This window comes from Vicia villosa, linkage group LG4 (genome assembly GCF_029867415.1).
Source record: "Vicia villosa cultivar HV-30 ecotype Madison, WI linkage group LG4, Vvil1.0, whole genome shotgun sequence".
NCBI classification, from domain to species: domain Eukaryota; kingdom Viridiplantae; phylum Streptophyta; class Magnoliopsida; order Fabales; family Fabaceae; genus Vicia; species Vicia villosa.
This window is the reverse complement of record NC_081183.1, coordinates 16776306-16794352: the sequence shown is the minus strand read 5'-3', so window position 1 is coordinate 16794352 and position 18047 is coordinate 16776306. Positions and strand designations below refer to the sequence as shown.

The following is an 18047-nucleotide window of genomic DNA, read 5'->3' as shown; positions in this document are numbered from 1 at the left end:
AACTTTTGCTATCTTCACCAAAATCAACAACGTGCATATCAATTCAATCATCGTCACGCATAGATTTCAAATATGTGAATTAAACGTTCAAACCAGCATCATTTCAATACAAACAGGAATCAAAGCTTCAAGATCCAAAATTCACGTAAAATGCAACACGTATTTGAGAACATGGCGGTCTAATTGTCCTAACCCAATCCCTGATGACGGGTTCCAGGCCTATACATGCTTCTAAGTGCAATGGAGAGAGTCACTTACTTGGAGAGATATTGATCAAGATTTGAGGAAATTGCTTTCTTTGTTCTTTGATGATGATGAATGCGAAGAACTTTGCTATGCGTATCCTTGCGAGAAAATCAACTCAGTATGATGAAGATCTTGAACTCTCAATAATAGCTACGGTGATTCACGAATCTTGATGGAAGTGGTGCTGTGCAAATGAAGGAGATGATGATGATTATCGCAACTTGATGTTGGTGGTGATGATTGATGAAGGTTTATGATGGTGGTTGAAGGTGATGAGGAAGTTTGTTATGGTGGTGGTGGAAAACGTTAGAGTTTGTTAAGAGAGGAAATGAAGAGAACATCTGAGAGCCATGGGAGTGTGGAAGAGAGGAGAGTTGAATGTGAGAGGAAAATGAATCGTGAAGCGTGTGAGAATGAGGTGTGGAGTTTATATAGGGTGAGTGTGTATGGAATATGGTGGGGAGTGTTGTAGCATAGTATTCTTACTCCCAAACTTAATGAGCAAGTATGGAGTTTATAGTAAGCTTTTGGAGAACTTTCTGACTCAGAATCCGTGCATGGCTGATAGTGGTAACATGTGTGTGCATGTATCTTCACGTGTGTAGTGGCTGCAGAAATCTCTTTGCCTTGATGCCACTTGCTAAACAAACATGTTCAAGATGACAACTTTGTGCCCATGTATCTCAAGCTATGGCTCATGATTTAATTCGATTTCAAGCTCAAAATGTAAAGGGCGTGGAGCATCAAAGGTTTTATGTTTGAAGTTTCTTGAAATAAGGCCTTGAGGTACAAACAATATGGTCACAAACATGTTGGATCTTCACTGCATGGGCCTGCATGGATTTGCATGGGTGTGACTTAGAATTGTGCCCTCGTCTTGGTCAGAACAAGGCTTGGTGAAGTCACAACTTTAGCGCTCTATAAATAGTTCACATCCCAACCAAATTGCGTGATTCTTGACTCAGTTGATGGACAACATGGAGATGAAGAGAACCATAGCAAGTTTGTACTTTGTGAGCTTTTATATTTCTCTAAAATCGACCTCAAAGTCAGCATGCCACATGCTTGATCATTTGCATGCGCTGGCGAAGAAGCTGCCTGGAAGCTTGTCTTGACTTAGTGAAATCTTCCAACTTTGAGCCCTTTTATCTCTTGATCCTTGCCCCATATGAAAAAACTCCCAACTACAATGTTGTAGAGGGCCACGAGATACACAACTTTGATGTTGGAAAAAAATTGATTTGAGGGTTGGAACTTGGTCAAAAACCTCTTGGAAGTGGCTGCCTTGCTCATGATAGTAATGACAAAAAATAAAATAAAATAGTGGGAATAACTCCACCAGGGCTCGAGCACACGCACCAACGTTTCCAGTCAAGTTGCTTTACCATTTGTGCTGCCCATTCATTCATGTATGCTGTTCCTTTATTAATTAAAGTAGTGAATCTTGTTTCTAAGTGCCCATTTTATTATTTTCTCTATTTCCTTCAAGCCATATCTTTTTATACAAGCCTCTAATGAAAAAACTCTCAACTACAAAGTTATTCCTCACCATGAGAGGAATAATTTTGATGTTGGAAATTTTCCCGAAAAATTCATTAACCAGGTATAAACTGTTGATGAAATAGACCGGTCATCCAGTGTCACAACCTTCACAATTTTCTAAGTATGAGAAATTCAATATTTATCATAGCTTCCAAAAATGGCAATTTTGACAATCCTTTGATTTTATTTGTTTCTCTTGATTTTTCTTGATCAACTTTCCACCAACTAGTCAATATTATCCAGTTGACTCTGATTTTGACTAAAAAGTCAACATTTCCTGATTTTTCTGATTCCAGATGAATTTCCCGATTAATCTGTTTCTGATCTAATTCTCAATCAACTTTCAACCAAAGAAACTCCCATGAATGATATTTCTTCATGGCAACCATACTTCACACCCAAAAAATCAACTCCCGATTAAATTTTGACCAAAAAGTCAACAGGGTTGACTTTGGTCAAAACCCTAGTTTGAAAACCATGAATTTGAGGATTGCATCTCTTGATCAGAGCTTTGAATTGAAGAGGATGAAACCCTGATTTTAGGAGTATGTCAATGGAAATGATCCTCTATAATCAGACTTCAAATCCTTTCTTCCGAACCAAGGGGTTTTCTTAATAAGAGCTCTTCTGTCACTTTTCTTGAACATTAACTGTGGTATGGATGAATGTAATGGATGAATGACTTATATGAGATATGCACATGAATGTGATATGAAAGCCGATTGGGTATAAATAAATGGGCAAATTTTGGGGTGCAACAGCTGCCCCTATTCAATCTTCTTAGACCTGAATGCACAAAAGATACAAGTTCTGGACATGAGAGGTGTAAGTGGATTGAATACCCGAAAGTACCATCAAAATTTGCATTCTGCGGTAAATCAAAGAGTGTTGAATGTCATCAAAGGATACCAGCCGAAGGTGGACCCTACACATGTTGCTAACCTCAGTTAGGATTCAAAAAGAGACACAGCCGAAGGGTGACTCGATAAAGGATGAAACCAGCCGAAGGGGAATCCGACCCTTGTTTGCTAACCTCAGTTAGACTTCAAAAAGAGACACAGCCGAAGGGTGACTCGATAAAGGATGTAACCAGCCGAAGGGGAAACCGATCCTTGTTTGCTAACCTCAGTTAGACTTCAAAAAGAGACATAGCCGAAGGGTGACTCGATAAAGGATGTAACCAGCCGAAGGGGAAACCGATCCTTATTTGCTAACCTCAGTTAGACTTCAAAAAGAGACACAGCCGAAGGGTGACTCGATAAAGGATGTAACCAGCCGAAGGGGAAATCGATCCTAGTTTGCTAACCTCAGTCAGACTTCAAAAAGAGACACAGCCGAAGGGTGACTCGATAAAGGATGTAACCAGCCGAAGGGGAAACCGATCCTAGTTTGCTAACCTCAGTTAGACTTGAACAAGGAGACGTAGCCGAAGGACGACTCCAAAAGGAGGAAACTAGCCGAAGGGGAATCTTACCCAATTGCTAACCTCAGTTAGACTTCAAAGAGAGACGCAGACGAAGGGTGACTCGAGATCTAAAAGGGTATGCCAATAATCATTGGACTTGGCGAAACACAAGAACTACAAGGTTCCTTCAGGCCGAAAAGCGGGATGTAATTATACAAGAGTGACGATCATCCGAATTGCCATACACAAAGTATGAGTTATCTAAACGATTGAACTCCGCAAACGGGAAATCACCAAAGAGATAATGATCTTTGTGCAGAATGACTTTGTATCCAATCCATACTGGAGAGAGAAAGTGAGACTTTTTCTGGGGATATATTACTTTGTGCCTTTGGAGCACATACAAACTTGGCTTATGCATGTTTGATTTTTTTTCAATGGCGTAATGCTCCAAATTCATGGAAATGCTACACATTTTGTAATTGCAATATGAATGCAATGATTACTATATGCAAGAGATGATGGATGGATATCGGAGGGAGCCTTCCGTCCTAAGTACTCTGTGGGGCTTCCTCCTGGCGCCCTGACTTCGCGAGGCCACACCAGATGGTTTCTTGACCGACCCTTAATGTGTCGCTTCTGTAGGGAAAAAACTTGCACCAGATGATTTGTGGGGAAGGAGACACGATGATACTTTTGAGAGACATTATCGTGATCATGTTTGGAAACTTTGAAGATTGCACCTCCCCTTTTGAACTTCCACATCTTTGTCGAAGCATGAGGGAATCTAATCAACACTGCGGAGCATTGGAGCCCTGGCTCCAGAGAAATAAACTCTGGTACCTGAAGGAAAGGAGACCTCTGGGTTCTTGAAGCGTGGGTACTGGCATCTGACTATGCTGAATGATCGGAAATTCCTGCAAAACAAATCAAGCAAATATGCCCCAGGTATGATGGTTCTACCTCGTCCATCATCCCAAGTACTCAAAATCTTTAAGCGATTCTATTTGTTTTAGCTCATGTTCTTTTTGTAGGACCTTGATGTTAGAAATGCAATGCTTACCAAAATAATTGGACGTTTTTGTAAACAAAACAGTAAAAATAAAACGATGTAGGAATTTTTTTTTTGAGTGACGAATCTTTTTATTAATGAAAAGAAGTGCCTAACATAGGCGAGTACATCAGGAAGCGGCCTCCTTGAGGAGGTGGCCACCAAAAAAAAAAAAAAAAAAAGAAAACCAACAGCATTTACAAACATGGCAACGTAAGAAAAGATTCCATTGGGTTTCAATCTTGCTATGCCTTGCAGATCTTCAATGTTCCTTCTGCTTTGCTTTCCGAAATGGATGAATGAATTGATCCTTTGCCCTTGTGAGCCTTTCAATTGTGGTGACTAGCTATACTCGAAGATCTAATGCGCGACGCAGTCATTCGCTTTTTGTCCCTCTTTTGCCTGGACCGCCCTTTCGGGTTTTCGATCCACCAGGACCCCTTTTTTGCCTAAGTCGCCCTTTCGGGTTTTCAACTTAGCGGGCGTACTTTATTTCTTTTTCATTCTTTTGCCTGATCTTTTCCTTTTCTTTTATTTTATTTCTGATCAGGTTTATGCGAAGTATTTTTTAACTGCGTCGGCATTCACGGGAAGTGGGAAGTCTTCGCCATCCATAGTTGAGAGGATCATGGCGCCACTTGAGAAGACTTTCTTTACGACATAAGGCCCTTCGTAATTCGGAGTCCACTTTCCCCTAGGATCGTTGTGAATAGGCAGGATCTTCTTGAGCACAAGGTCACCAACTTGAAAGTGTCGAGGTCGAATCTTCTTGTCGAAGGCTCTCTTCATCTTCTTTTGATAGGCTTGCCCGTGGCATATGGCTGCTAGTCTCTTTTCATCAATGAGGTTCAGTTGATCAAATCTGGTCTGAATCCAATCAGCCTCACTGAGCTTCACATCCGTCAATACTCTTAGTGAAGGAATCTCGACCTCAACCGGAAGAATAGCCTCCATGCCATATACTAACGAGAAGGGAGTTGCCCCTGTGGAGGTACGTACCGAAGTACGATATCCATGTAAAGCGAAGGGCAACATCTCGTGCCAATCCTTATAAGTGACCACCATCTTTTGCACAATCTTCTTGATGTTTTTATTGGCCGCTTCAACTGCGCCATTCATCTCTGGCCGATACGGGGAGGAGTTATGATGCGTAATCTTGAAATTCTCGCATAATTCCTTCATCATCTTATTATTGAGGTTGGATCCATTATCAGTGATAATTCTCTCAGGAACCCCATAACGACAAATTATATGGTGCTTGATGAAGCGAGTCACTACTTGCTTGGAGACATTTGCATAAGACGCAGCTTCAACCCACTTGGTGAAGTAGTCAATAGCAACGAGGATGAAACGATGTCCATTAGAGGCGGTGGGCTTAATTTCCCCAATCATATCGATGCCCCACATAGCAAATGGCCAAGGAGATGTCAACACATTCAGAGGAACCGGAGGTACATGAACCCTATCTGCATACACTTGACATTTGTAACATACCACCACATGGTTGAAACAATCATGTTCCAAGGTAGACCAATAATAACCTGCTCTCAATATTTTCCTAGCCATGGTGTGCCCACTTGCATGTGTACCAAAGGATCCTTCATGCACCTCTTGCATGATCTTTGCCGCTTCGTGTCTATCCACGCATCTGAGCAACACAGAATCAAAGTTCCTCTTGTATAACACACCTCCGGCAATGAAGAACTTGGCAGACAGTCTCTTCAAAGTTTTCCTATCTGTAAGGGAAGCACCCTCGGGATACTCTTGGGTTTCCAAAAATTTCTTAATGTCATAAAACCATGGTTTCTCATCAGGCACATTATCAATGACGCCACAGAATGCAGGTTCATCCAACCTTTTGATCACAATTGACGGCGCTTCATTGTCCCATTTGACTTTGAACATGGATGCTAAAGTGGCCAAAGCATCAGCCAAATGATTTTCCTCTCGAGGGATGTGATCGAAGGTGATCTCATCAAAGTATTGAGCCAATTTCACCACATGTTCTCTATAGGGAATCAAGTTGGGGTGGCGTGTTTCCCAATCTCCGTTGATCTGACTAATCACCAAAGCAGAATCTCCATATACTGCGAGATTTTTAATCCTCAAATCAATGGCCGCCTCGATACCATATATGCAAGCCTCATATTCAGCCACATTATTAGTACAATCAAAACAAATCCTGGCCGTAAATGGAATATGAAAACCTGTTGGAGAAGTAAGCACAGCCCCAATACCATTACCCAATGCATTAGAGGCACCATCGAACACGAGCGTCCATCGCGCCCCTGGTTCAGGTCCTTCCTCTTGATCTTGACTTTTGGAAGTCTCTGCCACGCACATTATATCTTCATCAGGAAACTCAAAGTACATAGACTGGTAATCGTCCACAGGTTGATGCGCAAGATAATCAGCAATTACACTACTTTTAATGGCCTTCTGAGTAGTGTATTGTATGTCATATTCTGTCAAGATCATTTGCCAACGGGCAACCCTCCCTGTCAATGCCGGTTTCTCAAATATATATTTGATTGGGTCCATCTTTGAAATCAATAAAGTGGTGTGAGTCAACATATACTGTCTCAGTCGGCGAGCAGCCCATGCCAAAGCACAGCAAGTTTTCTCGAGTAATGAGTATCTTGATTCACAATCGGTAAACTTTTTGCTAAGGTAATAAATTGCGTGCTCTTTTCGACCGGACTCGTCATGCTGACCCAGCACACACCCCATTGAATTCTCGAGGACCGTCAGGTACATAATCAAAGGTCTACCTTCCACTGGAGGCATGAGGATTGGAGGCTCTTGCAAATACTTTTTAACCTTATCAAATGCCTTTTGACAATTGTCATCCCATTTTATTGCCTGATTCTTTCTCAATAGCTTGAAGATAGGTTCACACGTGGCGGTAAGGTGTGAGATGAACCTTGCAATATAATTCAACCTTCCCAAGAATCCACGAACCTGTTTCTCAGTTCTCGGCTCAGGCATCTCTTGTATAGCTTTTACCTTGGCGGGATCGACCTCGATGCCCCTTTCACTTACGATGAAACCAAGCAACTTTCCTGATCTCACTCCGAAAGTGCATTTATTGGGATTCAACCTTAACCTGAACTTTCTTAACCTTTCAAACAATTTCTTCAGGTGAACAAGGTGCTCCTCTTCTGTATGGGACTTTGCGATCATGTCATCCACATAGACCTCAATCTCTTTATGAATCATGTCGTGAAACAAAGTCACCATAGCTCTTTGATAGGTTGCCCCAGCATTCTTCAACCCGAATGGCATGACCTTGTAACAAAAGGTGCCCCAAGGTGTAATGAATGTTGTCTTTTCCATGTCCTCGGGTGCCATCTTTATTTGATTGTAACCAGAAAAACCGTCCATGAAGGAGAAAACCGAGAACTGAGCAGTATTATCTACCAATACATCAATGTGAGGAAGCGGGAAATCATCCTTCGGGCTCGCCCTATTCAGATCTCGATAGTCGACACACATTCGTACCTTCCCATCTTTCTTAGGTACAGGTACAATGTTGGCGACCCATGGTGGATAAACTGTTACAGCAAGAAAACCTGCATCAAACTGCTTCTGAACCTCTTCTTGGATTTTCTTGGACATATCAGGACGTGTTCTCCTGAGTTTCTGTTTGACGGGCGGAGAATTTTCTTTAAGGGGTAGCCTGTGCACAACAATATCAGTATCTAATCCAGGCATATCTTCGTAAGACCATGCAAAGATGTCAGAATACTCCTTCAACATTCCAATCAACTTTTCTTTCACATTCTCTTTCAAAGAAGCCCCTATTTTAACCTCCCTTCTCACCTCTTCGGTGCCAAGATTCACCGTCTCAATAGGCTCTTGATGTGGCTCGATCACTTTCTCTTCTTGTTTCAACAATCTGGCCAACTCATCAGGCAATTCACAATCTTCTTCATCCCCTTCTTCAGCGGTGTAGATAGGATTGTCAAAGTCATAACGAGGCATAGCAAGACCGTTACCAACAGAATCTGGAGGAGAAGTGGATCTGCATGAATTATGATTTATGCTTTATTTTAGAGTGGAGGGAAGATGATGAATAAGAAACGTTGCCATTTTTATTATATTTTTTTTATTAATTATAAATGTAAAAGTAAAAAAAAGACAGACAGGGAACAAAATATTTGAATGCAAAAACGTCCTTTTATTAATGATTTTAACATTGAAAAACAACAAATGAGGCCCTACATATGTTCACTGTGTCTTGGGCAGAACACAGGAATTATTGCATGATAAACAAAAACAAACAGTATTACTTTTGATCAAGAGCAATTGAGATGATGTCTTCAGATGACCAGTTGAGAAGCTTCTGTCCCGGGACACACGGCTTGATCCATTCTTCAATGTCATAATCACTATCCATATCATCAGCAGCAGCGCAAATATGATCCTTGACGATGCCAGCACTAGAGAACTTGATCGGAACGAAGGTTCCGGGCTTCTTGGAGGCCTCATTAGATGAACTCCGACCCAACTGATATCCAATCCCACATTTATCCTGCTTGATTGGTAGATCCAAGACTCGGCCCCATCCTTCGGGATGTCCAGATTCAACCACGGCTTTAGCTTCCTTTAGTGAAGACATGGGAGCCTCCAACTTCTTATTGTCAACATAAGGGATCTTGATAGTCTGGACAGCCTCAAAGGCTTGGCAAGGCGTCTCGTGGACCTCTCCTTCCACATCAATATACCTGAAGGACGCAAGATGGCTTACCACGTGTTCTTCCTCCCCACATATTGTGACTATCTTTCCTTGAGTCGCGAATTTGAGTTTCTGATGCAATGTGGAAGTCACGGCCCCAGCAGCATGGATCCATGGACGTCCCAGGAGACAACTGTAAGACGGGTGGATATCCATCACAAAGAAGGTGATAGTGAAAAGTTGAGGGCCTATCATTATTGGCAAGTCAACCTCCCCAAATACTGATCTCTTTGACCCATCAAAGGCTCTCACTGTCAATTCACTCGGCCTTATCTCGACACCAGAATAATCTAGCCTCATCAAAGACGACTTCGGCAATACATTCAGAGAAGACCCATTATCCACGAGAACACGAGATAGCATAGTCCCTTACATTCCACTGATATATGCAAAGCTCTATTGTGGTTTCTACCTTCGGAGGGCAAGTCTGCATCAGTGAATCCCAATCCATTACCAGCATTGATGTTTGACACCACCCCTTCAAGTTGATTCACTGAGATCTCTGGAGGGACGAAAGCAGTACTTAAAAGTCTCAACAAAGCGTTTCGATGTGTCTCCGAACACAAGAGCAACTGCAAGATCGAAATCTTTGATTGAGTTTGACTCAATTGGTCAACCACTTTATACTCACTTTTCTTGATGATCTTTAGGAACTCTTCCATCTCTTTGGCCACAGTATCTTCAGAGTTAGAGCTTTGCCCCGGATCTACCGTATCTTCTACCACTCTTTTCCCTTTTGCTTGAGCTAGAGCTTCTGCATTGTCATCGCGAGTATTCTGGGGAGGATTGAAAATACGACCACTCCTCGTCATTCTTCCAATGCCCACAACATTATCAACATCTTCTTTCTCAACCGGCGCTTTAACCTCATACTTGGCCCCTTGGTAGAAAACTTCTCCTCCATAATTCCATGGGATCGCTTTTTCACTGTTATATGGGACGGGACCAGGAAGTGTGATAACCAAAGGAGGTGCTCTTGTAGGAATTGGAATCTTGGCAGGAGTATACGGGATAGATGCCACATTAATTGCGTTTTCAACCATTTCAGGACGTCGCACACGCTCAAACTGTAGATACCCACTATCCATCAACTGTTGAATCCCATCTTTCACCTTATCACAAACTGATGAAGTGACCATGCAATTAGGACAGAATTCTCCACAACCAGCGTATAGTCTCATCCTCAACAATTCCTTCTTCAATAATGGCAACAATGAACCCAATTCGATCACATCCTTAACCAGGTGAGTGTCTTCAACAACCTCAATAGCATTTGCCGCATGGGTTCCATGGGGAGGCATAGGATTCTGAACAACATTAGGTCCTTGAGTAGGAGTAAACTCGATGGCTTTGGAGTCGAGCAAATCCTGGACTTTATGCTTCAACGCTTTACAGTTTTCAATATTATGTCCAGGTGACCCAGAGTGGAACTCACATCTTGCATTGGCATCCCAATTGGCAGGCAACTTAGCAGGAGTGGCCAAAGTCCTCAATTGGACCAAGTTCAAATCGAGGAGATATGGCAATACTTGTGCGTATGTCATTGGGATCGGATCAAAAGCTCTTTCTGGCAATTTCGGTCGTTGTTGGTACTGACGCGGTTGATACCCTTGTTGTTGATGTTGGAAAGGAGCATTTGGGATAGTCACAGCGGCTACTTGTTGATGAGCCTGATTTCTGCCACTACCATAGTAAGCAGCACTCGTTTCACCTTCTCTTTTCTTAGCAAACCCATTATATGGCTTCTTTCCACCAGCCCCAGAGGAGGAACTAGCAGCACTCGGATTCTGTATTCTACCAGCCTTAATTCCACTTTCAATTCGCTCACCAATCATAACCAACTCGGCAAAACTTGAGGATGCAGAGCAGGCGGAGTAGTATTGACCCTCCAGAGTGTTGGTGAACAGGTCCATCATTTCTCTTTCCAACATGGGTGGCTGGACCCTAGCCGCCAGCTCGCGCCATTTCTGCGCATATTCTTTGAAGGACTCATTAGCTTTCTGGGATAAATTCTGCAACTGAGTGCGATTTGGTGCCATGTCAACATTATACTGATACTGCTTTATGAAGGCATCAACCAGGTCTCTCCAACTTCGGATCTGAGTTCTCTCCAACCTCATATACCATTCCAAGGATGCCCCAGTCAGGCTATCTTGGAAGAAGTGCATCAACAATCCTTCATCCTCAGAGTACACATGCATTTTGCGATAGTAAGCTCGGACATGTGTCTTAGGACAAGTATTCCCCTTGTATTTCTCGAAGTCGGGTACCTTGAATTTCGGTGGCACACGGACGCCAGGAACTAAACCCAAGTCATTGATATCCATACCCAATCCTTGGCCTTCCATTGCCCTCATCCTTTCCTCCAGACCTCTAAACATCCTTCCCGCATCCGGTGGAAACCCCCATTCACTTTCAGGAAACAAATCCTCGTGTCGGTCCTCTTCCAACACGGGGATAGCAGCAGCCCTTCTGATTTGTTGTGTGGTTTGTCCTTCAAGAGTAGGCTGGGGAGGCCCACGGGGATTACCTTGATTAGCAGCAGGAGGAATTACACCAGGTCCTCCGATCACAGGTTCACCATTGACACGAATATCAGCAGGGTTTCTTTGCGGGGGGTCCGCAACAACCTGAGCAACTGTGTCCATCCTGATTCTGAGTTCTTCTTGGCGATCAGCCATGTTTTGCATGACTTCCATGAACTGAGCCATCTGAGCAGTAACCTGAGTTCTCATCTGGATAAGATCGTCCCTTAACTGATCCATTTGCAGTGAGTGATTAGCCCTTGTGTAGTAGCGATGTGTAGGCGGAGGTGCAATTGCTGAAAGAGAAAACCTGATCAGTCAGGTAAGAACACCATCTGATGTACCTGTTTGTGCATGATGTGCATGAGGTGCATGTGTGCATATGATGTGAGGTGCCATTTTCAGAGTATCCAAAATATTTAATATTAATCAAGAATGTTTAACAATGTGACAAAAGATAAGCATCAAGAGGAAACAAAAAGACTCAAATTTCATTAATAATCTCTTTTTGAGTTTGGGCATACCCATACATTGACAAGATAGTTCAAACAACAGAAAAGATAAAGGACCCCATCCAACAAGCCTGGTGGTGGTCATGAAATACAAGCTCAAACACTAATCCATCTTGGTGTAAAACAAAGGTCCTCCTTGTTTAAAGTGCTCGTCGCTCCACTTCTTAGTTTCATCAAACATCTTCTTAGTCACTTCTCGATCTCTTCCTTTGACAAAACTTTGAATCACCACATCTTTGCGAAACAACTGCCCATCTAACATATCACAGTGGGCCACCAAGCTCTCACATCCTTTGCAATCAGGGAGGGTATTCTTTTCAGATGTACTTTCCATTTCTGCTATCTGGTTTCTGAGCTTTGCATTCTCTTCTGTTAGTCGAGCGGAACGGAGATGACTACCTTTAAGTTGTGTCTCCACGGCCATCCTTTGAGTAATTTCCTCTTCAAGCTTCTTCTTGATTGCTACCCTCTGAGTGGTTTCCTCTTCAAGCTTCTTTTTCAAACTCTTTACTTCGGCCCTAGCCTCTTTCTCTACTCTGAGCTTGTGAGCCCTTAAATCTTCTCTGTACTCTCGCTTGAGCTTTTCTTCTGCTTTCTTCACCGCTTCTTCTATAACCCTTTGATGGTCCTCAATACGAACAGTGGTAGCTCTTTCCCCCTTTTCAGTTCTGGCCCTTTTTTGAACTCTGGAAGATCCTCCTTTCAGCATTTTAACCTCATGTGCTAATTCAGCCCTTTTCTGATCCACCAAGAAGTACTTTATTTTAGCGTCTTCCCCTTTTTCTCGCAACCTGATATTCTCCACATGTACTTGGTTGTACTCCTCAGCTGGTACAGTGGCAGTTAAAATCTCAGGTGGTTGTTCATAGAGAGGGCTAACCTTCGGGAAAGGCAACAGACGCTCCTTAACTCTTTCTTCAACCCATTCAGTATAAGCTTTCTTAGCAATAGCATTCTTTCCCCCCAAGGTAGTTCGGTCTTCTGTATGAATTTTGTTCCACGCACTCCTTACTTTCTCCAAACCATCCGGATCGGTTCCTTTTTCAAAGCAAACGGACTCAAATATCTCTTTATCCAACGGCTTGTCCTTCAGTACAAAACCCAACTGGCGCAGTGCTAGCTTCGGATTATAGTTGATAACTCCTTTTGTCCCTATGAGAGGAACATTGCCGAAACTGCCACATCTGGTTATAACTTGCTCGATGTCCGTTCGGAGGTGATACCAAACAATATCATTTGCAGTAAGTCCCATAATCCTTTGGGGCCACTTCTGTGAATCTCTTGTAGTGACAAATGCTCCGCTTTTAGGCAAATGTGAAGAAAACCATTCGTACAGTATTGGCAAACAACCCCCAACTGATCCCTTTTTTCCATACCTAGAATGGATGGCATAATAAGTGTCGGCCAACAGAGTGGGTACAGGATTTTGATCCATGAAGAGACAAATGGCAGTGAGATCAACAAAATTTGGAATATTCGGGAACATCACTAGTCCATAGATCATGACGGCCAGGAGAGCATTGAATTCTTTCCACTTTTCCTTATCAGCAAGGGTTTCAGCTTCCCTCATCAGAAATTTCACATAGAATCCATGGGTCCCACCATTAGGCTTGCAGTTATCCTTAACGTCTTTCATGCTCAAATAAAGAGCACCAGCAATGCGATCCATTTTGGGCTTCTCGGGTGTACACACAAAAGGAACCTTATGTTGAACTTTGATTTGAAGGATATGTGCATACTCTTCAAGGGTAGGGGCTAAATGGTAATCTTGAAAGGTGAAGCAGCGCAGCTCAGAATCATAAAACTGAAGAAGAGTATAGAGACCCCACTCATCAATACGAGTAGTTAACATAAGCAGAATGTGGCCATAAGTCTTTCTGAATTCATCCAAATTTTGCCCAGTAACTCGGGTGCTCAATCGGACCAAAGGTGTTATATCCTCACGGTAGAAACTTCAAGAGAAGGTATGCTTCGTAGTCTTTTTGTTGACGGTCACACTGTTAGCCATTCTTGATGAGAAGTGTTGACTTTGGATACCTGAAAAATGGCATGCATATGAATATTAATCTCTTTTCTTTTTTTCTTTCTTTCTTTTTTTTCTTTTTTTTCTTTTTTTTTTTTGAAATTAAACATGCTATGATGATTATGATGCAATGAAAGCTCCTCCCCACATAGGAGAAGTGTATGTTTCTTCTGAACAGGATTGTATGTCGCAGGACCAAAATCCGGCATAGATACCGCAAACCCATGAGAACCATAGTCACCAACATAACAGAACAGTCACCAACGGTACCTGTCATGAATATCCCACCCCACTCACAGGTGAATCTAGGTCAAGGTAGGTCAAAAGGTCTCCAGCGTTAGCAACTCTCCTGAAACACCATCATTGTTGCAAATACATGCCAACAACGGTATCCCATTCGAGTCTCAGCTGGTCGTGGGTCTCATGATCGCAATCAACAGAACCTGACATTCTGTTGGCGTCATGACTATCCACTCTATCCTAGGTATCCTATGTGTTAACTCTGGCCTGGGTATTGGGCCTTTTACCTCATAGAACAACCCACCCAACCTGCAAAACAGAACAGAAGACCCCAAGGAACACAGAATATAATCCATATGCATGATGTGCAAACAGAAATAAACATGATATGCAAGCAAAAAAGTAAACATGTAAACATATATACAAGGTATAGACATAAAAACAAATAAACACCCAGTAAATAAACAAACAAACGCAGGCTAGGATCGACTCAACTATGGATGGACCAGCAACAGGTCTATCAACATCCCCAGCAGAGTCGCCAGCTGTCGCTACCGCGAAAAATGGAATCAGAGTCGCCACTAATATATTCATCCCATCGCGGGAAAGGAATATCAGAAACCTAACTCGGAATAAGAACAAGGTCTTTCGACCAGAGAACAGGGCACGGGAGTCGGTTACGCAAGGGGAAGGTGTTAGCACCCCTCACGCCCATCGTACTCGATGGTATCCACCTATGTCTGTTTCTATCTAAAGGGTGTATCTATGTCTAAACCTAAGTGCGAATGCATGCAAAAGAAATACGGGGAAAAGAAGGAATTATTTACAAGTGTGTTCGCTTAGGCCCCGCGACCTCAGAACGACCGTAGTTCGGCTCCATAGTTTCCATTTGTTTTGTGTTTTTTAGTTGAACAGAGGTTAAGGTCACAATCCACGATGCTCGACCTTTGGAGACTTATACGCCTAGTTTTGGAAAGGACTTAACTTGTTCTTAAGCAGAATGAACTTTGGTTTGTGTTTTTTATGTAACTACATGATGAACAAAACCCAATACAAGGTTTCGCACCACTTCGTCACTTTGTTTTAATTCGAGCCTTTATTAAGTGTTTTTGAATGTTTTTGGTTGGGTATTTTTTAAGGGAATTTACTTTGCGATTAGAATCACATAAAATGTATAATGACCGAGAAGCATATTAGGGAATGAATCCCACTCACTTCTATCCCATTATATAATGTTCAAGAAACAGATTAGGGAATGAATCCCACTCATTTCTATCCCATTAACTAATGTTTGAGAAACAGATTAGGGAATGAATCCCACTCATTTCTCTCCCATTAAGTAGTGACCGAGAAACAGATTAGGGAATGAATCCCACTCATTTCTATGCCACTAAGTGATTGAGAAACAGATTAGGGAATGAATCCCACTCATTTCTCTACCACTTTCTTAATGTGATTCGCCTCTTTATTTATTAATGTTTTAAAGTTGAAAAGAAAAAAGAATGAACAAAAGGGAACTAACCTATTCTCTAATCTAAGTTATTCTAATCTAAGTCTAATGGCCCTAAGGTCAAGGATAAGGGATCTCTACCTATGTTATCATGCATAGACTACAACCTAAGTTGTTCTATGTGACTAATCTTAATGAAGATTGAAGTCACCACCCTAAGGGAACATGGTAAGCATATAGCAAGAGATAAGAAAAAGCAACAAGCAAGGTAGGTGACTTAATGAAGTCCCTAACCAAGTCTACTCCTAAGAGAGACTACACACAATGAATCCCAAGAGAAAACAATCCACAAAAGGTGGAGGAAGAACAAACAATCGTCGCCTCTTAAACTAACAACAATCAAAGTGTGAAAGAAGAGGAAAAGCATGAAAATGGGAGAAGAAAGCCCTAGGGCAGTAGCAAACCCAAGGAAATAGGTGTCCTAAATCAAACACAAAAGCATCATGGCATCACACGAAAATATTCACAAGAAGTTACCAAAGTATCGCTTGAATCGTTACTTAACAATTAGTGAACAAACATCAATTAACCGAAACAAAAAGCAAATGAAAACATGAACAAAGCTTAAAGTCAGTAGCAATTAGTTCATTTATAGGTCCAAGACCTTATACCAATCTATGTTAGTCAATTAACTTGAAACAAACAAAGTTCTAACAAAACTATACAAAACTAGGTCAAAACTAGTTAATAGAATTCAAATTAGGAGTGAAGTTAGAAGGATGTATTTACATGGTAGAAGTCAGTAGCTAATGACCTCTAATAGGTGTCTAAACAATCATGGAATCAAGTCACAAAGTCTCATACAAAATTATAGGTCATTTGGACAAGTTTTGATACAATCGTTAGCCAAAAGCAAGTTATTTACATGCGAGAAAGAAAAATCGAGTAAAATAAGAAAACATGACTTGAAAAATTCAACTCCAGGTCTTAGGACCTCTAAACATCCCTACTTATATGTACAAAAAGAAACTAAGTCAATTGCATAAAGGCAAAGCAAATTATAGGTCAAATTCACACGGTTATCCGTTTGGGAACGTACATAAATCGGGTATAGAAAATCTAATGAAAACCTAACCAAAACATAGAATTAGACTTTTATTTTTTTTCACACAATATGGTATATGAGTCTACTGATATCACACAAAAAATGGCAATTAAATTCTATTCCTAAGGCATTAAACAAAATTAATTTTCAAAACCGATCAAACTTAAAGACACAATGAACATGTTGAAAGAAATTATTTATTAAAAATAGAAAAGCAGTTTCTAAAAATCTAGAAAAAATACCACAATTATTTACACATGTGATTCTATCTAAAACATATTTTTATTTATTTTTTATTCAATAGGAAAACCATTTACCAAACAAAAATTGAAGAAGAAACAATTTTAAGCAAGAAGGAATTCTGTCTAAGCTAGGGGTGCATTAGAAATTGAGACATGAACTGGAATTTAATTATAAGGCGCATGGGCCTGAAACTAGGTGGTGTAAGAAACGAAAATTCCAAAGCCCAAGTCAAATTCATGGCCCAGCTTTTATCTCTTTTTATTCACATGCCATTTTTATTTCATTTATCTTATAACATATCAACATGCACACCTAATATATATTATGAACAAAGATATAACGTGACATGCAAATATCAACATTCATCAATGGGGCAACTCTCATTTAAGTGAGAAAGAGACAAAAACTCTTGCAACCAATCACACACCGCCACGGCTACTCTCAATCATTAGAATAAGGACGAAATAGGAATGAAGACAAAAAGGACTCAGCGAATGACAAAGAGCCGCGTCGAGGGCTTCATCCATTCATGAAAATGAAAGAGCTCATACAGCTCACGTGAATAGTACTCAGTGGTACTGTTCATCGTCTCTTCCGACGAGTGCACGGCGGCGCCGGTAACGGCTATGCTTCAAAAACAAAAATCAAGACCACCTCTCCCCTCGAATTTTCGCGTAGATCACAGATCCGCCATTAGTTTTTTGTTTTGAGACCTCTAACATCCTAAACGAACGCAACAACTAAACCCCCAACTTTTGCTATCTTCACCAAAATCAACAACGTGCATATCAATTCAATCATCGTCACGCATAGATTTCAAATATGTGAATTAAACGTTCAAACCAGCATCATTTCAATACAAACAGGAATCAAAGCTTCAAGATCCAAAATTCACGTAAAATGCAACACGTATTTGAGAACATGGCGGTCTAATTGTCCTAACCCAATCCCTGATGACGGGTTCCAG

At 41.4% G+C, this 18047-nt stretch overlaps 1 protein-coding gene and 1 pseudogene across 1 annotated transcript; both read right to left on the bottom strand.

Annotated features, from left to right (window-relative positions):
- Window positions 1-4796: 4796 nt before the first annotated feature.
- Window positions 4797-11747, bottom strand: LOC131596822 (uncharacterized; annotated as a pseudogene).
- Window positions 11748-11821: 74 nt separating this feature from the next.
- On the bottom strand, window positions 11822-13871 carry LOC131596821 (uncharacterized). Its single transcript, XM_058869559.1, has 2 exons — window positions 12735-13871; window positions 11822-11851 (listed from the first exon to the last, which is right to left on the bottom strand). Exons 1-2 carry the CDS (start codon window positions 13869-13871, stop codon window positions 11822-11824), a joined length of 1167 nt encoding a protein of 388 aa, XP_058725542.1.
- Between the last annotated feature and the right edge of the window lie 4176 nt (window positions 13872-18047).

What these genes read in the sequence shown, in the direction of transcription:
- LOC131596821 (XM_058869559.1), bottom strand. Translation starts at nt 13,871, where the DNA reads ATGTTAACTACTCGTATTGATGAGTGGGGTCTCTATACTCTTCTTCAG. An exon ending in GGGCTGAATTAGCACATGAG is followed by an intron (nt 11,852 to 12,734) that starts GTTAAAATGCTG and finishes ATGCACAAACAG; the next exon opens with GTACATCAGATGGTGTTCTT.